Source organism: Sturnira hondurensis, unplaced genomic scaffold (assembly GCF_014824575.4).
Source record: "Sturnira hondurensis isolate 20B ecotype Veracruz unplaced genomic scaffold, ASM1482457v3 Scaffold0018728, whole genome shotgun sequence".
Classification (NCBI taxonomy): Eukaryota; Metazoa; Chordata; class Mammalia; order Chiroptera; family Phyllostomidae; genus Sturnira; species Sturnira hondurensis.
Genome location: NW_028091359.1, coordinates 809,460 through 834,025, shown reverse-complemented (window position 1 = coordinate 834,025; position 24,566 = coordinate 809,460). Strand labels below are relative to the sequence as shown.

Below are 24,566 nucleotides of genomic sequence, written 5' to 3'. Positions count from 1 at the left end.
GCCCTGAACATGAACTTACTCAGACTCACTCCCTCTGACCTCCAGTGCCAGGGCAGCAGCTCAGAAAGCACCAGGAACATACTGGGAGGAACTGAACTGTCTGGCATCAGGGTGAGAGCTCCAGGGGCAGCTTTCTCCCAGACAGAGGTGCTGCAAGAGGCCCTTGTTCCGTTGAGGAGCTGGCAGGCCCCACACAGAGCTGGCAGGCAGGCGCCAGATCGGAGTCTCCGTGAACCTGGCTCACATTGTTCACCTGGCACTGGTGATTCCCTGAGGCCCAGCCCCCACTCAACTTGTGGGCCCATCCAAGCCGTTTCCAGTGGATTTTCCATACAAATGGCCTGTGTTGGCCCCTGCTTCAGATTTTCCTAAAATCTCTCAAACGAGCAGCCCCTGGCCACAGCATGCCCCATACCTCTTGCCAAGTGGCCGTCAGCAAGTCGCTTTTCAGCCCTTGGCAGTCAGTTTTCACCACATGAGAGGGCTGGATGAGATGGTCTGAGAGGTTCCTCCCAGCTTTAATAGACCACAGTTCTGTGTCCTGCCGATGGAGGCTTGATGGTGCATGTAATTCTACCTCGGAGCCCTGTTCTGACTCATGTAACATGTAGTTCTGATGGGAAGGTTGTTAAGGAGGTATGGCTGGAGGTTACTCCCATGACGCTCCAGAACCAAGTCTGGCATCCATCCTCTGTCCTCATGATAACATTCCACCTTTGCTTTGGGCTCCAGAGAGCTGGTCCATAACTACTCTAATCTACCTGATGATACTGGGAAAATAGATACTATGCCCATTGTGAGTGAAAAAGCTAAGGAAGGCTCAGGGAGGCAAGGAGAGGCTCTTCCAGATGTCAGACCCTATGATGGGCGCTTCACCCATTACTTCCTAACAGCCCTTCAAAGTGGATAATATTACTCCCACTTCGCAGGTGAGAAAGTTGAGGCCCAGCAAGGCCATGTGACTTTCCTAGTGATATGCTGTTCATGTGATGGAGGCCCACTTTTCTGACTCTGCACTACCTCGTTTCCCCTCTACATTGTGCTGCGGCTGCTGCTGTTTACAACTTCTCTGCAGGATGTTGAAGTGAAAACTGTAGCCTCACAGCTCTCCTTCTGCTTCAGGCTTCACGGTGCTCTCCAAACAGACCTAGCAGCTGAGCAAGTCACATTACCTCTGTGCCTCGCTTTCCTCCTCTGTAAAATTGGAGGTAAGAGTCCCCACTTGGTAAGGGTGTTAAAATCTTTGTTGAAAGTGTTAAGTGCGAGCTTGTCGTTAGAGCACTTAGCCCACGCGAAGCCCTCCGTAACTGCTCATTCTTACTGTGTCTGGAAATGGTAGTGGGTCCCTATTCGTAATACCAGGCAATCCCCTTCATACCAAATCAAATGAAAACAAGGAAACTGTAATTTTTTTTGAGTTTTATTACAAAAACACACAGAATCACCTGCATTACCCAAGTGTCCACAACAGCAGAGAAACAGTGATAGTGGACCATCCCCACAGGGGATAAGTGTCCTTTGGTAAAACCAACATAATTACGGAAATAATACCAAATACAATAATACAGCATATAATAAAGATTAAATTAAGAGAAGGAACGGGGACTTGTGAGAGGAGCGGTGAATGTGGAGAGGGTGCGTCTCACGGAGAAGCGTCAGGCTCTCAGGCCGCCTTCGCCGAAGCCCCGGCCCTGCGCAGGGGGAGGCTCAGCTCAGCTCGAGCTCGTTCACGTACTCCTGGACCCAGGGCTCACTGGGGTTGGCACAGATGTGTTTGCTCCTTCTGGTTTCGAATCTGTGGAAAGAGGAGCAGAGAGATGAGAATCGCATGGGAGCTTGTCTGTGCCAGGTCTTCCCTCTGCTTAACCACGGTTCGTGTGGACAGCTCCAGTGGGTGGCGGGACCCTTCCTGGGGTCGGACTGGAAAAGGGCTCCCTGTAACTTCCACCCTGGATTTGGCTGTGGTCTCCAGGTTGCCCAGATTAGGGACCAGTGAGTTTTACAATCAATTTTGCTCTACCTCTCCATGCATTCCCTAGTGCCCCTGGCAATATCTTTTCCACATATTCTTCTAAGCATGGTTTAAGGGACCAGCTCACATTTCCTGTGATCTCTCTCTCTCTCTCTTTTTTTTTGACCTTCCCTGGTTTTCTAGCCTCTGGCTCATTTCCTCCCCAGGAAATCCCCATCTTCGCCTTGACTCCCACACAGCCCCCTCGAGGAATCAACAGGTAACCGGTTCCTTACCGCTGCCTGGGAAGGCTTCAGCCCTGAGACTGGTCCCCCTACTGTTAGATCCTCCACCTTCCCCAACAAGCCTCTTAGCTGATCCTGCCCTTCCCATGCCCCCCCCCACCCCCCACCCAGGGCTTGATACTCACACGACAGCTGGCTGGGAGCAATAACTGCTGGTCTCGTAGTAATCCACCACGTAGTTACGAGGAATTTTCCGCTGGGTGTAGGAGAAGCAGCAGGCAGTAGGAGGGTCTGAGCCCACTGGAAAGAAAGGCCCAGGTGAGATCAACGCTCTACGAGCAGCCGCTCCTTTGGCTTTTAGTTACGGATATTCAAGGGGCATCTCTGTGGGGCTACCAGATCCCCAAATACAGTTCCTTGTATCCAATCCCACCCACCCTGAGTAGGAGTCTTTTTTTGGAGACAGGATCCTAAGGGAGCAGCATGGAACTGAACTGGGTCTCAGAGCACACATCTAACTCCCTTCATTTAACAGATGGGGAAACTAAGGCACGGTGAGAGAGAGAGAGAGAGAGAGAGAGAGGAAATTGCTTAAACAAGTCTCCTGGTTATTATTTCTTAAGAAGACAGGAACCTGAATGTCCTAAATGTCTACTAGACACAACGTTTAACCACAGGCTACTTAACAATCTACCTGGCTCCCTTTTGTCCCATCCCCAGATGCCACTGTTGGACCAGCCCCGGCTGGAAAAGTGGGCCCTGCCTACACCATGGCTCTGGAAGTAGTAGCTGAAAGCACACACTTACTTGGTGCCGACAGCGCTGGAGAGCAGAAGGCAGCCCCTAGCACGAGGAGAGAGAGGACAGTCACGCAGAGCTTCATGGTCTTGGTGGAGAAGAGGCTTTCCTGGAGCTGAGACAGAACCTAGAAGCTTCAGACCCCAACTGTGCTCTGCACTGATACTGAGTTGGGATCCCTTCTTTATAGGACCTCCAAGGACTGGGACAGAGGTGGGGGCACAGGAGGGCAAGTGGAATTTCCAGGGTAGAGATGATGTCATGGTGCCAGAAAGGAAACAGAAGCTGGCTGACAGTGAGGCCCTCATAGAAGCTGCTCTTCCCCAGGGCGATGTCATCACAGTGGAAAGAAGAATGAGGGGGAGGGGTGAAGTCGGCTGTACCCAAGAGGGAAGTGGTACACCAAAGGCAGTGAAAGAGACTGAGGAGAGAACTGTAAACCCGAGAGGGCGGGTGAAATGTTCACACCTACTAGACGGGGCTTGTAGACGAGAACCATGGTGCTCTCGGTGGTTGGCACCTCCAGAAGCTGGAGGCTTCGTGTCAGTGTTTCCAGGGTTGCCACAAGCCTGGCCCCAAGAAGGAAGGGGAGGCCAGGAGTCTAGGTCACATTTCTGGAGCCTCCTTCTGCTAGGCTGAGTGACCTTAATGACCTACATGCTTCCTCAGGCATAAAGAGTCCAGTATTGAATGTGCAGAAGGACCTGACAGGGCTGTAATCTACTTATCAAACGTTTACTATGTGCCAGGCACTGAGCAAGCTGCCTTAGACACGTAACGTCAAATGCTACCCTGACCCTGAGCAGGGGTGTGATTATCGCCCAGAGGTAATAAGGGCGAAAGAGCAGAAGGGAGTTCACGGACCATCTCAAGGCCCCAGTCTTAAGTGGCAGTGTCCAGACTGGAAATGAGATTTTCCTGACTCTAAAATCCACTCTCTATCTAACCTGTTGTCACAAATATAGACTGTGACCATGGAGAGAGAGACCGTTGCCTACTAGGGGCTTTGCCACACATGAGGCACCATCTTACCAGGGCTGGTTTCAGGAGGGGCGTTTGGGCCAGTCTGCCCTAGAACAAGGAGGGAACAGAGGGGAAAAGCGAGATAGCTTTCAGCGTGTTCACTTGGACAGAAAAGGGGAAAGAAATCAGTAAGAATCGAGCATGAAAGACTCAAGATAAAGAATGTTCCACCCTGGCTGGTGTAGCTCAGTGGATTGAGCACGGGCCTGTGAACCACATGATTGCGGTTCAATTCCCAGTCAGGGCACATGCCTGGGTTGCAGGCCAGTTCCCGGTTCCCGGCAGGGGATGCACGAGAGGCAACCATACATTGATATTTCTCTCTCTCTCCTTCCCTTTCCCTCTAAGATAAATGAATAAAATCTTAAAAAAAAAAAAAAAAGAATGTTCCTCTGTAACTTAGGAAGAGACCCCCTGGAAAATCTAGCACCTGCCTGGCACAATGCATAGTCGTCCCGATACTATCGACCGTGTTTCCTGGGCTGCGCTTTCCATCCCTGCGACTCTTGTGTAACGACCAATCTGTGCTCCTTAATCCCTCCACCTTTTCACCTTTGCAGATTATTTCATTGTCTAACCACTAAGATGTACACCTGAAACCAACAGAAAATAATATTGAATGTCAACTGTAATTGAAAAATAAAGGAAAAAAAAAGAATGGCCCTCTAGTGTAAACATGGGATTGACTATACCTAGCAATGAGTTCACTATGTTGCAGATAAACCGTGTAATCTAAGCATGTAGGTGTTTCCCAGCCATCCTCAGGGAGTTCCTCGTGTTCATGGACAGCCCTGCCTGGTTCTGTAGCTGATTTGGAGCGGGGAGGGGTGGGGGGGAGGGAGCTTTAGCCCTGAGACTTGACGCCCATGTGAAGGGGACTCAGTGAAGCTCACAGAGGCCAGGAACACGGTGGAACAGGCAGGGGGGCCAGTGAGGGTGATGATGACTGGGTCAAGCTTTCTACCACCTTGGGCTCAACCACTCCCACCCGCCCTCTCACCGGGCCCCACACTGCTACCTGCCTCTGCTCTGAGAGAGAAGAGTGAAGAGTGAAAACGGGAAACCAGGCCACCTGGGGCTGCTGTGGAGAGGTGGGTGGGGGGCCAAACAGCATCTTGGAGTACTTCAGGGTCACTTAATACAGTACAATATCATCCTAACTCACACCACTGCCGCCGCCACCACCTACATGCACCACCATCCCCACACGCATACAAACAGCACTTCTTTCCTTCACCCGTCTGTCCTCATCCTTTTCTTTGTGCAAATCTTGCTTCCTACGCTCTGATCTTCACCAAGACCCCTAGCCCCAGCTCCAATGTTCTATGATCCCTGGAATCATGTGTGCCAGTATCTCTTATGGTCTCTCCTGGTTGGTAGAATTTCATTGTCATGTATCAACGGCCTTTCTTTAAGGGAAAGAGAGTGCGTCCTGTGTTCCCTGGGATTTACACAGACTTGACTTTTCATGCCGTTCCCACTCAACCCAATTTAGAAGTCATCTGCGTTTTCGTCAGGGAAGGCAGAGCAGAACAGAGCTCTCAGTCTAGCGACGTTGTTGGCAGTGAAAGAAGTAACTACCCCTGAGATGGAATAAAGTAATGTCACGTCAGAGGTAGAAACAAAACGTCAGAGCCACTCTCAGCTATCGACGGACAGTTCCAAAGCAAGTCTAAATCCCACGGTGTGCTACGGAGGAGCCCTGGACAGGGAGCGCTCTGCCTGCATGGGTGGGGTGTGCTGGTCTTCAAGCTGTGGAGAGATTCTGAAGATGCCTGCTCTGGGGCATTAGGAGAAGGATGACAGATAAGCACGGGTGACGAGTCTGCACAGAGCCACACCAGGAGTCTAACTGTTGACTGTTGCTTCCTAGCCTTGGTTTGTTCTTTCCTCCACGAGCATGGAAGAAACATACTTCATTCATGAAGGGCCCAACAATAAGCTGTGTTCACACGAGTGAAATTCCACACCAAGAGTGCAAAGGGCTTCTGCCCGTATGTTTAACTAAATCGGCGGCCTCGAGATTTATACATTGAGGACAGGGCTAAGTAATAGGTGATAGAGAATGATCATAAATGCCTCTCAAATGCACAACAACAAAAAAGTGCACATCTTCTCCAGAGAACCTTCCGTGACCTCTCCTCCTGCTGAATTCTGCATCTCTCTCTGGGCTCCTACCGCTCCTGAGCTTCCTCCACCCATGACTGGTACCATGTCTGATTGCCTCCCACGTTGGAAAGTGAGATCCTTGATGCAGAAAACATGATATGCTTACCTCTGTGCACACAGCAGGTGTCCAAAAAACACCTGTTTAGTAGGTGTCCAGGGGCAGCCCAAACTACCACTTTTAAGGGAGTGGGGTGTGAAAGGTAAGGGGGGCTCTAGACGGAGGCTCCATTCAGCTAAGCGAAGTGAGACTCAATCGGGCATCCTGACACTGCATTCAAAATGTGATTCCCCAGCCCTGATGAGGTGAAAATTCCCCTCCTTTCCCTGCTCGAAACCCACATACCCAGGTGGTTTCGTTGTAAGGAAACTATTCTAGGACTTAACTCCTTTCAGCTCAGGGGTGTGAGAAGTGACAGCTGGAATTAACCCTGGTTCCAGGAAGTTCCAAATGCATTCGGTGTGTCACTCACCCTCTCACTCCAGGGAAACCTTTCCCTTCCCCGGACTCGTGGTAACCCAGAGGTTTTGCTTTCTGTACCCTTGGCATGCACTGCGCTCGTGACTCCACTCCGGGCACTTTCACATCTGTTTTTTTCATTTTGTCCACCCAGCCTCCATAAGCTGCAGGCAACACTGGCAACCCCAGCAGTAATGCAACCTTGCAAAGGCCGTGGTACTTCTTTTTATGTTTATGTTTATTTATTTTTATTTATTTTTCGTATATTTTATTGATGATGCTATTACAGTTGTCCCTGTTTTCCCCCCTCTGCCCTCCTCCACCTGGTCCCCCTCTGCCCTCCTGCAATCCCCACCTTAGTCCATGTCCAGGGGTTGTGCATGTAAGTTCTTTGGCTTCTTCATTTGCTATANATTAACCCTGGTTCCAGGAAGTTCCAAATGCATTCGGTGTGTCACTCACCCTCTCACTCCAGGGAAACCTTTCCCTTCCCCGGACTCGTGGTAACCCAGAGGTTTTGCTTTCTGTACCCTTGGCATGCACTGCGCTCGTGACTCCACTCCGGGCACTTTCACATCTGTTTTTTTCATTTTGTCCACCCAGCCTCCATAAGCTGCAGGCAACACTGGCAACCCCAGCAGTAATGCAACCTTGCAAAGGCCGTGGTACTTCTTTTTATGTTTATGTTTATTTTTATTTTATTTATTTTTCGTATATTTTATTGATGATGCTATTACAGTTGTCCCTGTTTTCCCCCCTCTGCCCTCCTCCACTTGGTCCCCCTCTGCCCTCCTGCAATCCCCACCTTAGTCCATGTCCAGGGTTTGTGCATGTAAGTTCTTTGGCTTCTTCATTTGCTATACTGTTCTTAGCAACGCCCTATTTATTCTGTACCTACCCAATTATGCTTCTAAATCCCTATACCTCTCCCCCCATTCTCCCCTTCCCCCTCCCAACTGATAACCCTCCAAATGATCTCCGTATCTATGACTCTGTTCCTGTTCTAATTGTTTGCTTAGTTTGGTTTTGTTTTTTAGATTCAGTTGTTGATAGTTGTGAGTTTGGTGCCATTTTAATGCTCATAGTTTTGATCTTTTTCCTAAATAAGTCCCTTTAACATTTCATATAATAAGGGTTTGGTGACGATGAACTCTTTTAGCTTTACCTTGTCTGGGAAGCACTTTATCTGTCCTTCAACTCTAGATGATAGCTTTGCTGGATAGAGTAAGCTTGGTCGTCGTAGGTCCTTGTTTTTCATCACTGTGAATGTTTCTTGCCAATCCCTTCTAGCCTGCGAAGTTTCTTTTGAGAAATCAGCTGACAGTCTTATGGAAATTCCCCTGTAGGTAACCAATGTCTTTAATGTTGTTGCTTTTAAGATTATCTCCTATCCCTAACCTTTGGCATTTTAATTATGACTTGTCTTAGTATGGGCCTCCTTGGATCCAACTTGTTTGAGACTCTCTGTGCTTTCTGGACTTGTATGTCTATTTCCTTTGCCAATTAGAGAAGTTTTTTTTCATTATTTTTTCAAATAAGTTTCCAATTTCTTGATCTTCCTCTTCTCCTTCTGGCATCCTTATGATTCAGAAGTTGGCACCTTTGGGGATGTCCCAGAGTCTTCTTAAACCCTCCTCATTTTTTTGGAATTCTTGTTTCTTCATTTTGTTCTTGTTGAATGTCTATTTCTCCTTTTGTTCCAAATCATTCATTTGAATCCCAGCTCCCTTCCCTTCACTGTTGGTTTCTTGTAGATTTTCTTTATGTCCCTTAGTGGAGCCTTCATTCCTTCCCTTATGCTTTTGCCGCACTAAGTGAGACCTCTGCGCATCCCGACCACCAGTGTTTTGAACTCTGTGACTGACAGCTCGTCTGTCTCAGCACCACTTCATCCTCTTACTGGGACTTCCCAAAAATGCGATGCCTGAGTGTTGTAAAAATGTTATTAGCTTGCTTTGTTTTCCATAAAATATACGTAAAAAAATAATAAAAAATAAATAAATAAAAGCCCTGGCTGGTGTAGCTCAGTGGATTGAGCGCGGGCCTGCGAACCAGAGGATTGAGGTTCAATTCCCAGTCAGGGCACATGCCTGGGTTGCAGGCCAGTTCCTTGCAGGCTAACTACCAGCAGGAGACGCACAAAAGGCAACCATACATTGATGTTTCTCTCCCTCTCTCCTTCCCCTCTAAAAATAAATAAATTAATTAATTAAAAAAATATACGTGATCACCATACAAAATTTAGAAAATACGGAAAGTCAGAAAAGAGAAAAATGAAAATTGCCCAACATTTTGAAGTTTTGCATTTTGCTATTGTTACTAATAGTCTTTCTCAAACTTGTATATCTTATTATTGTTACTTTCTATTCTTCCCTGCCATTAAGAACTCAGGAGCTAGTTAAAATTAGCATGCATGATGTTTCACTGCATGAATAAAGCAAAGTTTCATACCAAAATTTGTGTGTAACTATTGTTACGTAGGTTGTCCATTCAAATTGTTCTAGATTTTCTCTATTATAAATTAAGCTGAGACTTGAGAAATAATTAGCCAGGAAAAGAATGTAGGGGTGGGGTTATTCAGGCAAAGAACAAGAGGCATGTACTTTTTAGCATGTATAAAATAGATTCATTGAAATATTCAGTAATAATGATAACAGTAACTAACACATAGCACTTACTAGGAGCCAGTGATGCTCTAATTTTTTTATGGATGCTGATGTATTTAATGTGCTAGTATTATCCCCTGCCACATCAGGCAATTGAAACATAGACAGGTAAGTAAGACGGTTAATCATCACAGATTTGGCAATGGCACCAAAAAGGTTTGGCTCCAGAGTAAATCAGAAAAGGAAAATGTGCTTCTTATAAATTTATGTTAAAAGCTTAACAACCAAAGTTTTCTAATTATGATGTAAAATGTCTTTTAGTCATATATATCGCATGTATTTTTTAAGAAGGTTTTATTTGTTTTTAGAGAGAGGGGAAAGGAAGAAAAAGAGAGGGAGAGAAACATTGATTGGTTGCCTCTCACACGTGCCCCGATTGGGACCGAACCCATGACCCAGGCATGTGCCCTGATTAGGAATTGAACCAGCGACCTTTTGCTTTGTGGGAGGATGTCCAACCAACTGAGAACCACACCAGTCCGGGCCCATAATGCATGTCTTTAAACAGTAGAATCCAAGGGTTTCTCTCTTTTCCTTAGAAAATTAAGGGAATTAAATAGTGGTTTTCCTTATTTGTTGTAAATATTAATCTCTGCGGCTGTCGTGGGGTGTACCCATGCTTAGAGTATGTCACTCTGCCCCGTGGTTTACAAGAAGGGAAAACTGCCCAGCCAAGTTGACACCCCATTCCTAAGAAGCAGAAAATAGACCTGCACTTTTAAGGAATTCCAGGGCAGCGGAAGGCTGAGTCTTGGTTTCCAAGAAGTTTAAAGGCAGCAGGAGATGTGGTCACAGAGGGAGGCAGAGGTCCCGTCACAGGTGAGAGGCTTCCATTTCATGTGAAAATAATTCTGAGGATTTGAAGGATCTTCAGCTGAAAGGGACAGAGACTGATTCGTGCTTTGGCAAAACCACGTTGGATGCTGCGTGACGATGGGGCAGATTTGAGAGAGGCAAACTGGAAGAAGAACTGGTTGTTAGGACATTCTTACGGCTAATTGTTGTGCTAAGAAATGGTGAGGGCCTGACCTCAGACAGTGGCAGTGGGAATGGTGAGAAGCAGATACACTCATTTCAAAACATGGTCGAGTCGGTGACTGAATACAGTAAAACCCCCTTGTCAGTGAGGGATACGTTCCAAGACTCCCAGTGGGTGCCTAAAACCTCAGATAGTACTGAGCCTTACATGTACTATATAGCTATGATAGAAGAATATAGCTTCTTTTATGCTATAGACTGTTAGTCAAATGAGGGATTTATTCATTCATTTACCACATACTCATTAAACTCCACTATGTGTCAGGCACTGTGGTTATTATTGGAAATACATTGCTAAATCATGCACACAGTGAAATATAAAACTGCCCAATTCTATCTGTGTGATCTTGGGCTAATCATTTCACCTAGGAACATCAATTTACCATGTAGGAAATTTCTAAGACTCTTCATAACCAAATCAGCCACCCTAAGGCCCCGCAGATTATTCATTCAACATTTGCAGAGTAAGCGCATGCTTTGCATGTTATTTTCCAATTCAAGTAAAAACACGTAAGACAAAGGGCTATTTCCTGGAGTTAGGACAGATATGGAAAATCTTACATAAATAATTACTAAGATAGAATTTTATGTTCAACAGGTCACCTATATTAAAAGAACAAAATTATAAGAAATAGAGACTGTCAAAAAATTCATCATGATATTCAAATGAGGGATGACCTCAGCCTGCACCATCTGGGAAACCCCAGGGTCAACGCACCCAGTGGACAGCTACACCCCACACTGGAGCACCACCACACTGCCCTTTTACAGCTGACCCTCCATGGAGGGTGGAGGTTGGTGGCCAGCGGTCACAGCCAATTGTTGCAGCTGACTGGCCTGGATAAATCCCTCCCATTGACCTGCAGACAGCAATCAAAGCTCAACTACAAGAAGAAGGTGTACTCAGCCCACACAAAGGGTACACCTTGCATACTCAGCTGGGTGATAGGGGCGGCTGTGCCACTGGACCCTACAGGACACCTACTACATTAGGTCACACTATCAAGACACAGAGTCAAAGCAGCTCTACCTCATGCACAGAAATAAACACAGGGAGGCAGCTAAAACGAAGAGACAAAGAAACATGACCCAAATGAAAGAACAGACAAAAACTCCAGAAAACGAGCTAAACAAAATGAAGATGAGCAATCTATCAGATGCAGAGTTCAAAACACTGTTTATAAGAATACTCAGGGAACTTAGTGAGGACCTCAGCAGCATAAAAAAGATTCAGTCAGAAATGAAGGATACACTAATTGAAATAAAGAGCAATTTACAGGGAAACAAAAGTAGAATGGATGAAGCTGAGAATCAAATCAATGATTTGGAACGTAAGGAGACAAAAAACACCCATGCAGAACAACAAGAAGAAAAAAGAATTAAAAAAACGAGGATAGTATAAGCAGCCTCTGGGACAATTTTAAGCGGTCTAATATTTGCCTCATAGGCATGCCAGAAGGAGAAGAGAAAGAGCAAGAAATTGGAAATCTGTATGGAAAAAACAGAGAAAGAAAATTTCCCTAACTTGGTGAAGGAAATAGACATGCAAGTCCAGGAAGTGCAGAGAATCTCAGTTATGATGCAAAGAGCATCACTCCGAGATACATCATGATTAAAAGGCAAAAGATGAAAGATAAAGAGAGACTCTTAAAAGCAAGAGAAAAGAAATTAGTTACCAGAAAGTTACCAGATGAGAGCAGGGAGGGGGAAAATGGGTAAANTGTATGGAAAAAACAGAGAAAGAAAATTTCCCTAACTTGGTGAAGGAAATAGACATGCAAGTCCAGGAAGTGCAGAGAATCTCAGTTATGATGCAAAGAGCATCACTCCGAGATACATCATGATTAAAAGGCAAAAGATGAAAGATAAAGAGAGACTCTTAAAAGCAAGAGAAAAGAAATTAGTTGCCAGAAAGTTACCAGATGAGAGCAGGGAGGGGGAGAATGGGTAAAGAGGTGAAGGGATTAAGAAGTACAAATAGGTAGTTACAGAATAGCCATGGAGATGTATAAAGTACAGTATAGGAAACAGAGTAGCCAAAGAATGTATACTCATGACCCATGGACATGAACAAAGGTGGGGAGATTGCGTGAGGGAGTGAGGGGTACTGGGTGGGAGGGGGGCAAAGGGGGAAAATCAGGACAACTGTAATTGCATAATCAATAAAATATAATTTAAGAATTCATCATGTTATATTCACCATGTGCTAGGATTTGGTTTAAACCCACTAATGAGACATGGTATAAATTTTGTTTGAAGTCAACAGGACGTGGTCTAAATTTTTTGAAGAGAAAATTACATAAATAATATATTATAACATCACGTGATAAGTGCTGTAATAATGGAGGTAGATAAGAAGGCCCGTTCTCAGAAAGTGGTTGATTCAGCAGTTTCCATTTCCTTCTTCTCACCCTCCCTAACTTGTAGAAGCCAGCCCTCAGAGACTGAATCACAAGGATGAAGGGGGTCCCTCCCAAGAAATAAATAAGGAAATGCAATTCAGAGCACCAGTTGAGGTCTGGGGCAGAGGAAGTGGGGTGAGGAGGAGGCATCGCCTCTGACCTGGAGTTTCCAATGAAATGAGTGATAGATGCTATTTCTGGAACTGACCATAACAAGAGGAGATGCCTGGATGCTAAGGCCTCAGTGAGATTGCCCTGACTGGTCTGGCTCAGTTGGCTGGGCATGGTCCTGCAAAGTGAAAAGTCAACGGTTCGATTCCCAGTCAGGGCACATGCCTAGATGGTGGATTCAGTCCCCAGTTGGGCTCTAAATCAATGTTTCTCTCCCTCTCTCTCTCCCTTCCTTCCCCTCTCTCTGATAAACAAATGAACAAACATTGAAAGCCTCAGCAAAACTGGCCATCCCACCTGGTCTTGTCTCTGCGGCACCTCCCTCAAGACCAGGACTAGCAGCAATCAAAGGGGTAGGATAGAAACATAGCCCACGTGCTTTCAGAGAAGCGACTCTGAAGACACAGGAAGGCGAGAATTCCTAAGGTGTGGCCATACTTTGCTCATGTCTTGTTTCTTCCGTTGTTCTAGCCCCTTTGGGGGCAATCAAAGCCCTCCAAGTTGGCCCCAATGTAGCTTCATCGTCCATATTGGCTCCGCCACTCCTCAGCGACACTGGTGCCTCTCTCCTCCTCCTGAGCCAGCAATTTCACACCTGTGACTCTGCGCCGGCGGGACCTCGGCTCCCACCCCATCTCTGAATGTTCAAACCCCTTAGCTTTCAAGACCCGAGCAGAGTTCTGATCCTTCCATGACGCCTTCCTCAGTCCTCCCCAGGGAGGTCATTGCTTCCTCCTTCTGGTGTCCTGAGCTTTCGCTTATTTTTCTCTTAGAACTCTTCGTACTTTCTGCTAGTTACCGTGATTACCTGTTTATACAGGGTAGGACAAGAGTAGGTTTACAGTTGTGAGAATGTAAAACACAGAGTTTATTCTTGAATTATTATTTACTAATTACTGCATTATAATCCATATGAACAGTTGTTAACCTACTTTTGCCCACTCTGTATACTATACTGTACCTGCCGCACTAGACCTGGGGCATCTAGAGGACAAAGACAATTAAAAAGAACTAAATCTGCCCTGGGTGGTGTGGCTCAGTGGATTGAGTGCCCGCATGTGAACCAAAGTGTTGTCAGTTTGATTCCCAGTCAGGGCACATGCCTGGGTTGCAGGCCACGTCCCCAGTTGGGGTGCATGAGAGGCAACCACACATTGATGTTTCTCTCCCTTTCTTTCTCTCTCTCTTACCCTATCTAAAAGTAAATAAAATCTTTAAAATAAATAAATAAATGAACTAAGTCTATTTCTCATTATATAATGTGATTTATGCATATTCATTCTATAACTATAAAATAATAAAGAATGGAGAAGAAAAAAAGTACAGACCACATACAGACCTGACTGAGAAAGTAGGCCCTTTCACACCATTGAAATTATGAATTTAAAAGAATAAGAAAACTGCTTTGAATTTGGCATTATTTATGTACATGTCATATAAGTTCCTTAAAATAGCACAGAGGAATGGAAATCAAAACTTCATTTTATCAAAGGCCATTGGGCAGAAACTTTGGTATATTTCTCAACAATTCCTTTCAAATTAAAATCAAACAATTGACAAGAACCTACTTTCAACCAATATTGTTATTTTTAAAACAAAATGTGTTTGTAAATTTGTGAGCTGAATAGGAAAGTAAAAAGTGAGAAAACTCCAAAAAAAGAAAAACAACAAAATCACCCACCTATCTCTCACACACGTATAAAGTACTATCGCTACATTGGGGCATTTATTTTCAATGCTTTTTATTGTTCTATGAGTAGTATTACATACATACAGGTATATACAATATATGGTTACAATATTTGCCATACATGTGTTTACATTTGTGCAATCCTCCATCTTGTATAAGTTGTCCAATTTTTCCTCTTAGTTTTTTAAAATATATTTTATTGATTATACCATTACAGTTGTTCTATTCCCCCCCTTCATTCCCCTCCACCCGCACACTCCCTCTCCCACTATTCTCCCCCCCTTAGTTTATAACCACGTGTCTCAAGTTCTTTAGACTCTATATTTCCCCCACTATTCTCGCCCTCCCCCTATCTATTTTCTACCTACCATCTATGCTATTTTCTGTGCCTTCTCCCCCCTTCTCCCCCTCCCACCCCCCTGTTTCTAACCCTCCATGTGTTCTTCATTTCTATGGTTCCACTCCTGATCTAGCTGTCCTCTTGGTTTGCTTTTGTTTTAGGCGTGGTTGTTAATAACTGTGTGTTTGCTGTCCTTTCACTGTTCATATTTTTCATCTTCTTTTTCTTATATAAGTCCCTTTAACATTTCATATAATAAGGGCTTGGTGATGATGAACTCCTTGAACTTGCCCTTATCTGAGAAGCACTTTATCTGCCCTTCCATTCTAAATGAAAGTTTTGCTGGATAAAGCAATCTTGGCTGTAGGTCTTTGGATTTCATGACTTGGAATACTTCTTTCCAGCCCCTTCTTGCCTGTAAGGTCTCTTTTGAGAAATCCACTGACAGTCTGATGGGTACTCCTTTGTAGGTGACTGTCCCCTTATCCCTTGCTGCTTCTAGGATTCTCTCCTTCATTTTGGTCTTGGCTAATGTAATTATGATGTGCCTTGGTGTGTTCCTTCTTGGGTCCAACTTCTTTGGCACTCTCTGAGCTTCCTGGATTTCCTGGAAGTCTATTTCCTTTGCCAGACTGGGGAAGTTCTCCTTTATTATTTGTTCAAATACGTTTTCCACTCGTGGCTGTTTCTTTCCCCCTTCTGGTACCCCTATAATCCGGATGTTGGAACGTTTAAAGATGTCCTGGAGGTTCCTAAGCCTCTCCTCATTTTTTTGAATTCTCATTTCTTCATTCCTTTCTGGTGGGATGTTTTGTTCTTCCTTCTGGTCCATTCCATTGATTTGAGACCCAGTTTCCTTTCCATCACTATTGGTTTCCTGGACATCTCCCTTCATTTCAATTAGTTTAGCCTTCATATGTTCCTCTAATTTGTGACTACGTTCCTCTAATTTGTGACTATAATCAACCAATTCTGTGAGCATCCTGATAAATAGTGTCTTGAATTGTGCTTCTGAGAGGCTGGCAATTTCTCGGTCACTTAGAGTTATTGGTTCTGGGACTTTGAGTTCTTCTTGCGCCATCTTTTGGGCTGTTCGTGCCTGTTCCGTAGCAGGATCAGAGCCCTAAAGTGTTCACTAGAACAGGGCAACTAAGTCACTGGGTTGTGACGTTGTATGTGGGGGCGGGGTCAAAGAGGGACAATGGCTTCCCGTCTGCCGCCTGCCGCTGAGGCCCCGGTGCCACAGCCACCACCGTCACCAGGCTCACGCGTTTTGTTCCACTGCACGCGAGTGTGCCACCGCCGTCAGCCCTCCACCACTGGGTTCGCCCCCTGTGGCCTGCGTGGTCCGTCTCACTGTGCGCGAATGTGCGACCGCGGTCAGTCTGCCCACACCCCGACTGGTTCTGGGCTGCCTGCACGCCTAGGTTGGGGGATCTGTCCTGCCCGACCCAGCTCCGCTGCTGGCTCCGCTTCTCTTACCATCCCTGTTGAACGGTTCGTAGTTGTGGGACTCCCGTATAATTCCGTTTTCTGGTCTTTGGATGTGTCCTAGTTCTCCAAAACTTTGTTGTGTTCAAACTTGGTTGTGGGAGAAGGCACAGTGTTTCCACCTATGCCTCCATCTTGGTGGAAGTCTCCTCCTCTTAGTTTTTAAATATTTATTCTGCGACACTCCATTCAGTTTAAGGGTTTAATAATAAATCAGCCAGGGGCAATACCATAATTTACCATTCTTGGTGGAGGAGAATGTAGGCTTCCTTATTTTAGAGCTACAGAGGATGCTGAGTCAGATATACCTTTATGCTTGAAGATGCTTCCATATTTGGATTCATTTCCTTAGAACTCTTTCCAAGAAATGTGTTAAGTTCATGGGTATAACTGTTGTTTAGGCTTCTGACACATTGCCACCCACACCTAATGTATCTCTATGACCAATCAGTGTTCGACCCAGTGACCCGAGTCACTCAGTGACTGTTAGGTGCGTGGACACAGGCCAGGATCGTGACCTCACGCTACCTTGTCCTCTCGCGGGGATGCCTTAATTCCGTGTCTTCATCCCAGGGAGGCTGTGCCACCCTCCACAACATCATCACCTCACCTACCCACCCGAGTGGTAGAGCAGCTGAGGAAGCACAGAGGCTTGGGCTCCATGGGAAAGACAGCGCTGGAGCGTTCATGTATAGATCAGTTCCTATGGAACGGGACTAGCTAAGAATAGCCCTGAATGGTGACACCCTCGTTTCCCTCTTGCTCTTGGGGGAAACCATTTCGCCACAAGAAACCAGAACAAGTCATGAGGTGTGTGCTCAGACTTATAGCTCAGAGAAGCTATTCTTGGATATCCTGAGCGCCTGTGGTCACTGGGACCTGAGTTGTGCAACACAGTCTGACAGCACCGCTGTGCTTAAAAATTTCCCTCCTCACCCCCGGGTTCCATTTCCCCATCCGCCAGGGGGCCTATAAAGAGGAGGGGAGACGGCCCTGCACTGTAGAGGGACACAGCCAGAAGCAAGTGCCCACTCCGGTCTCTGTCCTCCTGACACTCGAGCTCGCACGCCACCCATCCGCTCAGCATCATGAAGGTCTCCGGGGCTGCGCTGGCCCTCCTCCTCTGCATCGCGGCCCTCTGCAGCCAGGTCTTCTCGGCACCACGTGAGTCTGCGCTGTTGCTCTGAGCGTCCCCACTCTCTGGCCATGATCAGACCACAACCGTCTTTTCTCGTGGTCTTGAGGGCCCCCAAGAGAAAACAGAGAACTTCCTAGAGTGTTATAAAGCATCTTTGCCTTTTTTTTCTTTCTGCAAGACTTTTATTTTCATCTTATGAAGGGGTGTAAGCTAGCCTAATCCTATCTGAGAGCCAGGGTCGGGTAGGAAAGTAACAGTCCCATTTTACAGGTGGCAAAGTAGGGACCTAAGCAATTGAGTTTGTAAGAGGCAAACCCAGTGGTGTCATTCTTCCACTAAGTCATTCTAGGTCTCCCAGGAGCTCTGTTCCTTGGATGTCTCAGGACATATGTCCAAGGTTTCTCTTTTGCTGGGTTTTGGCTTCTTGGGTCAGATAAAAAATTCTTGAAGGGAGATGAGATCAGAGAACAGTCTGCTTGGGTGTCTGGATCACAGGGAGAAGGCACTCCAAATGAAGACTCAGACAGTAAGAAAGATACAGACAGGAACAAGGACAGAGACAGGGAAATTTCTGGGCAGATGTGCCTGGTGCCCTCTAATGACCTTGTCTCCCAGCCCACACCCTGAGCAAGGCTGTCTTGGTCGGTGTCCTCCTCAACCTCCTAGGGATCAGACCTCAGACCTCACCTGTTCTCCTGCATGGTAACTCAGGCTCATTCTATCCCTTCCTCTCCAGTTGGCGCTGACACCCCCACGGCCTGCTGCTTCTCCTATGTCTCCAGGCCGATTCCACATCAATTCATAGCCAAGTATTTTGAGACCAGTGGCCAGTGCTCCAATCCTGGCATCATGTAAGTGCCAGCCCTGCTGCCCAGCCCTGGGGAGATGGGGAGGGTTTGGGGCGGGGGCACAAACCGGCCAGGGGGGCCATCCCAGGGAGGCCCCATCCTCCAGGACTTCCTATCAGCTATGCAGGACCCAGGTCTCCAAGGTGTGACCTGACCTGGCCAGGGGCTTGCCGAGTCAGGGTGGGGGGCTGGTGCAGCCCAGAGGGATGGAACAGGAAGAAGGAGGCAGCAGCAGCAGAATCCTCAGAGGGGCTTCCTGAGTCAGCGGGAGCAGCTCCCTGGTCTGAGATCAGCAGAAAGTCCCTGAGAGAGTGAGCAGGCCCTGAGCAGGGCAGAGCATGGGGCAGAGGGGCTCCAGTGGGCCCAGGGTTCCCCTGCTGAATTGCTCAGTGTGTAACCTGTCCCCCTCTCTCCATAGCTTCCTAACCAAAAGAGGCCGGGAGGTCTGTGCGAACCCCAGTGAGGCCTGGGTCCAAGAATACATTGCCAACATGGAGCTGAATGCCTGAGCTGCCTGGAAGCTAAGAGGAACCCACCGGCCTCGGTGGGCCAACGGGAAGCAGGGCCCGAGCCTTGGAAACACCCTGCTACCTCCACAGCTACCTCTCCTGTGGGCGGGTGGTTACCCACACCCGCACACCGGGACTCTTCCTAACTTAAATTTCAACTTATTTATACTATTTAATATTTGTAATTTATTTTGAATGTCATGCTGCGTCTGGCACTGTTTGCTCCAAGAGACCTCAGGACACCCTCCTCAGCACCCTCCCCCTGCCCCTCTACTTGCACTGCTTTTGATGACGGTTGAGTCACTGTCATCCGTTTGTTCTGGGCGGAGGTGGCGGTAAAGCTGCCAGACTGACAAATGTGTATGAAATGTTTCTGTTCGGTGCTGTGTTCAGCCTGGAGACATAATAATAAAAATGCTCTTTTAGAAAGTAAACTGGCTTTGAGTTTGGTTTGGTTTATCTGGCGAATCAGGAGCGCTGGTTGAAAGAAATCAGAGGCAAAGGGTAGGAAGAGGGAGAACTCGGGGAAGCTGGGAGTGAGGGACAGGGAGTTGCACAGAGACACTCGGCTTTACACTGAAACTACAGTTCTGGGGCACCGAAATTATTTGCAACATATAAAAATTATTTGAGCAGACAAAAATATTTTATAAACTGAATCATACTGTACCTGCTTTAGGAAAACTCACTCCTTAAATGGATATCATTAAGAAGGGTATTTGTAGTACCTATGTATGATCAATCAAACTTTCTTAATAACAATTAGTAACATATTTGATACTCTAGGCTGAGTGCTTTATGAAAAAGATTTTGTTTATTTATTTTTAGGGAGAGGGGAAGGGACAGAGAGGCAGAGAAACATCAATGTGTGAGGAAAAATACCCATGGGTCGCCTCTTGCATGTCCCCAACTGGGGACCGAACCCCCATCCCAGGCACATGCCCTGACCGGGAATCAAACTGGTGACCTTTCACTTCATGGCATGATGCCCACCCAACTGAGCCACACAGGTCAGGGCTAGGCTGAATGTTTTCCATACAGTGAATATTTGACCCTCACAATGAGAGGGTCTAGGTCATTGACAGAAGAGTAAATTTGGGCTGGGGCTCAGAGAGGGTAAGCAGCTTGGCCAAGATCGTGCAGCAAATGGTACAACTGAGTTCCAAAACTAGACTTTGGTATGACTACAGACTAGGTTCTTAATCGGTAGCCAAGTTATTTCTCAAAATGCTATCCACCTGTACTCAAGTCTCAAGCAAGGACTGTTTAAAACCATTCACATCATCATTTTTAGATGTGGACCTGGGAATTCATATTTCTACCAAGCTTATCAGGTTTTCCACATTCCTGTTAACAGCTGAGAAGCAGAAATAGTCAAATAGGATGTATCACTCTTGTGAGCACGGTGCATATCTGTATATAGTAACGGGTATATTGGACCTTACTTTTTACTTGAATCCACGCTTCACGGAATGATTAACAAATGTTAAGGGGAAACTCAACCAGCATACATGTGGAGCAGGATTCTGTTTACAGGTTCACTGAGAAAGCCGAAGTATTTAATAGATGGGATTCCTGAGTTGTAGTAACAACTATGAGAAGTGTCACTGAGCTGTTGTCCTTTCTCCCAAAGAAGGAAACATTCAGAAGACTCACGGGAAAACCCAATGCGTGTTCATTTTTATGAGCCATGATTATTTCATTTTGTTTGAAAGAAGCTATTTTTAAACCCCAAATTAGTTTAGAATTATAGTGCTCGAACTCTTTAGAGTACAATTAAACATCCTATTAAGCAAACATTAAAACGCCTGTACTATTTGACCCAGATACCACTGGCCATCATTTTCCCCTGATTCCATCTCTAGGAGTCTGTGTCGTAGTAATGGTAGCAAAGAACAGGGATACACTGGGTGGGCCAAACACAGGTTCACAGCTGCTCATGGGGAAAATGATACAATAATAAATAAATAATAATATAAGAAGAAGCTGTGTTTCATGTACTCACAACCGTAAACCTGCTTTGCCCCACCCTGTACACACGAATATTCTTTGCAGCCTGGTTTGTAAACAGCAGACAAATGGAAGCAACCATCAGCCAAGGATTAAAGCGGCAGAGGACTGAGGTGCCCCAGGGGAATACTCTGCAGTCAGTAAAAAGGATAAACACCCCTACACCTATGGAAAGGGTCCATAATATAATGTGCAAAAGGTATATTGTTTACATCTAGTATATGCCTACATACGCTACATGTATGCCACAGAACTGGATGTATAAAATGCTATTAGTTTTAAGGCCACGGATATTGGCAAAGGCAAATATTTTGAAAGGCATACATCAAATAGCTCACTGGTTTCTTAGAGGAGATGGGATTAATACATATTTCTTTTAGGAACAGGTACTTTTCTTTTTTATTCTCTGCACTTTTTAAATTCAATTTACCTTTCAGTGAGCAGGTATCATTTACCTCTGTGGTCTCATCTTACCCTACCTTACCCTACCTATGACGGGTGATGCTCTATTCATCAGAACCATTTTCTGGTTGGATTCTGAGTGGACACAGAGAAGACAGAGCTCAGCTTGGCCATTCCTAACAGTCTGTGTGCCGCAGTGGCTCTTATACAACGAGAGCATTGCAACGAACAGGCCATTCCTCTCCTCTCCCTCTCCCCCAACCCCTTTCTCACACACACACACACACACACACACACACACACTCGTGACTCCCAGGCAACACTTTTCAATCCCCTGCTACCATGAGGGCCACACTCCCCTCGCACCATCACCACCCACACTGTGGTATGTGTGTTGACGCCGCCATCAGGAGACTGGAATGAAAAGCCCTGCTCTCCACAGAAGCAGTGAAGCTGTTCCCGTTCCTTCCCTCTTGGCTTCCATCATTGTGGGACAAACAAAACCTGCTCATTTACACTGGACTGTTTCCCCAGGCCCCGCAACCCAAAGCCAACAAGAAGCTTAAAACCTGCTCAACATTCCCTCCATACAAGAGCTGTGAACAGAGCAATAGACCAAAGACCACTGTGAGGAAAAGGGGAGGATGGGGGTCATACTGTCAACCTGTGCTAGGTCCTTTCAGAGTCGGACATGTGACTGAGATCCCTGGTCAGTACCCTGGTTGGCCTCCCTGCGGAGTGTCCTGTATGGACACATGCATGTGCTGGGGAAAATCCCTCTTTTCTGGGGGCCGCCTGCTTCCTGTCCATGTGAGTTAGCAGCCTGGGGTTTACCCTGGGTGATGAGCAATTGACAGCCACTTGAGGCTGGTCTTGTGGTTTCTTTGGCAATGTAACGCTCTTCTAATAATAGTAGTTTCTGTATTCTTCACTTCTGATCAGTTCTCTGGGCTAGATCACCATAAGCAGAGGGCTTGTCCAGTCGTCTATCTTGCATTTTAACAGGGGTTGGGAATGTGTCCTTCCTAGCACGGGCCTCCATACTGCAGTCACCCCGACACACCCTACCTCCTGGCCCTCTGGTGAGAGACTCTGCCTCCCTCTTGGCGCCTGTGGAGGTGAGGCAACGTGAAGAAGTGACAAATACTTGATGCCCAGCACAAAGCCACATCCTCCCTACACCTTCACAAGGAGCTAATTGTCCACTTTAAGAAAGGAAGGCACATATTTCATAGGATAGGGTAGGGAGGAGGGTTAGGGCCACAGCTAGACCCCAGGTTTTTCTCCTGTGAAGTCTCTCACCTCCCTGCCTCTGTGTGCCCCGCCCGAAGCTTGGAGTAGAATGTCTGCATTTATAGTCCTTCTAGACTCCAGGTTACTGGTGATAGTCAACAGGTTGGGAAGGCCTTTCTCAGAAAAGCTGATTGTGGGTTGGTTTTTTTTTTTTTTCTGATTTCAGGTGAGCCCATTTCCAAGTAGCCCAAACTCTTTCTTAAAGGACCTTACCAATGAATGCAAATAGTACCTATTATACGTCAATATTCAGGATCTCACCTATCAAATTCTCTAGTGTTGCATGCAGCCGTAGTATTTGTCAAAGGGCCTTAGCATCCATTGACCAATCACAGACCACAGTTCAACCAACAGCAGCAATGCCCTGCAAGGGCAGTTCCCAAAGGCGGTGTCCAGAGGACGGCCTGAGCAAGGCTTGGGAACCCCCCATATACGCACATTCCAAGGGTCCCTCCTCCTTCAGAGGGCAGAACACGGCAATCTTTGTTTTAACAAACCTTAGGGAATTCCCATGCACAACAAAGTTTAAAAACCAGTTGCATTTGACAAGGTGCTCTCTAAATTCCCTCCGACTTTTTCGGTTCGGCCAATCCCACACTTCAGCTGGGGGCTGTCACTGCTAACAGCCCCCATGTCTCTGCACAGATACGGGACTGTTTCCCAGGAAACTTGGTAGTTTCAAAGAGGAAAACAAACTAGCCAACAAATCTAACTCTAAGAAGCTTGGATAAATGAACCTTGTGTCTCCAGGGCTGAAGGGCCCAGGGGTCACTCTGGCTCCAGGCCAGGCTGGATGCACAGCCCTGTGATACCCCCCACAGGCGTCGTTTTCTTCTTTTCTGACCTTGCTTCCATGTGGAAGTCCCAGGTGCCCCCCCAGGGTTACATGAATCCTTGTTCATTCCCTTCAGGGAAGAGAGGGCCTGTGTCCCCATTGACAAACATCTCTAGGTTCTTTTGGATTTGACTAACATAGTTCAGAGTCCCTATTCCTAGTCCATCACTGTGGCTACACAGATGGGTTTTCCTGATTTGCCTAAGCAAATTGAGGCACGTTGCTGAATTGTGGGCTGGATAAATTCCACATCAACTTCAAGTGTGAGGACCAAGCAGAAGAGCCGCTTCTCCAAGGAACTATGGGTTCCTGGCATCAGGAAGGCTGTAGACTAGATGCTGGCCAGGAAAAACCTGTTTTCATGATAATAATGTATCTGTTTGTCTTCTTCCCATGGGTTTTTCCTTATATATGAAGGACACTAACCCTTGGTATGTGAACGTTTCCTCTCCTTCGCTCTCTAGACTGGAAACTCTTAGATTTCCACCTTCCTGAATGTATTTTTAAGAAGATGCTGACTTGTGTATTTTCTGTCACCCTATACATGACTACCGCCCAAATCTTAAGCTCTTTGTGGTGCCAAAGTCACCACCAGAAAATGAAGCTATGTGTCGGCTCCAGACAAACAAATTGGGGCGGAACCGGCCCTGCCACAAACACCATCTACCCACCTCATGTAAAGCGACAGGGGTGGAGAAAATGAAAGAACTGTCAGAATAATGAGTCATCATGACTGAGATTGCCCATCCTGAGGAAGAGGGTGGAGCCCTTTAATAGGAGGGGGCCAAAGGGGCAGATGACTGGGGAAACCTCTTATTTGCTACTTCTATTCTTCTTCTTTCCTTGGACCAGCATCCACACACACACACACACACACACACACAATATTATAATGAATTGGCCACATCCCCAGACACTGGGTGGGTCTTGATTAAAATAAGCCAATGTGCATCTTTGAGGGTTTTTTTTTAAACTTATCGTTACAACATAAGCATTTCCCACGTCATTGCATTGTTTGAAAAGGCTCCCTAAAAGACAACCCAGTGAAGATGCCATCATTTTCTTCACCAGTTCCATACTGTAGATGGTT

General features: G+C 46.4%; 2 protein-coding genes across 2 annotated transcripts; one reads left to right on the top strand and one right to left on the bottom strand.

Moving 5' to 3' along the window:
- Window positions 1–1,407: 1,407 nt before the first annotated feature.
- On the bottom strand, window positions 1,408–3,350 carry LOC119003715 (C-C motif chemokine 4-like). Its single transcript, XM_037070236.1, has 3 exons — window positions 3,004–3,350; window positions 2,382–2,496; window positions 1,408–1,795 (listed from the first exon to the last, which is right to left on the bottom strand). The coding sequence occupies exons 1-3, from the start codon at window positions 3,077–3,079 to the stop codon at window positions 1,708–1,710; spliced, it is 279 nt and encodes a 92-aa protein (XP_036926131.1). The 5' UTR covers window positions 3,080–3,350; the 3' UTR covers window positions 1,408–1,707.
- A 14,011-nt stretch (window positions 3,351–17,361) lies between these two features.
- On the top strand, window positions 17,362–19,370 carry LOC119003723 (C-C motif chemokine 3-like). Its single transcript, XM_037070247.1, has 3 exons — window positions 17,362–17,605; window positions 18,316–18,430; window positions 18,846–19,370. Exons 1-3 carry the CDS (start codon window positions 17,530–17,532, stop codon window positions 18,934–18,936), a joined length of 282 nt encoding a protein of 93 aa, XP_036926142.1. The 5' UTR covers window positions 17,362–17,529; the 3' UTR covers window positions 18,937–19,370.
- Window positions 19,371–24,566: the final 5,196 nt, after the last annotated feature.

Excerpts from the sequence above, each read along its gene's own strand:
- LOC119003715 (XM_037070236.1), bottom strand. The coding sequence starts at position 3,079 with ATGAAGCTCTGCGTGACTGTCCTCTCTCTCCTCGTGCTAGGGGCTGCC. Across the intron at positions 2,497-3,003 it reads TCCAGCGCTGTCGGCACCAA|TGGGCTCAGACCCTCCTACT; the intron begins GTAAGTGTGTGC and ends CTTTCTTTCCAG. Across the intron at positions 1,796-2,381 it reads TGCTCCCAGCCAGCTGTCGT|ATTCGAAACCAGAAGGAGCA; the intron begins GTGAGTATCAAG and ends CTCTTTCCACAG.
- LOC119003723 (XM_037070247.1), top strand. The coding sequence starts at position 17,530 with ATGAAGGTCTCCGGGGCTGCGCTGGCCCTCCTCCTCTGCATCGCGGCC. Across the intron at positions 17,606-18,315 it reads CCAGGTCTTCTCGGCACCAC|TTGGCGCTGACACCCCCACG; the intron begins GTGAGTCTGCGC and ends CTTCCTCTCCAG. Across the intron at positions 18,431-18,845 it reads TGCTCCAATCCTGGCATCAT|CTTCCTAACCAAAAGAGGCC; the intron begins GTAAGTGCCAGC and ends CTCTCTCCATAG.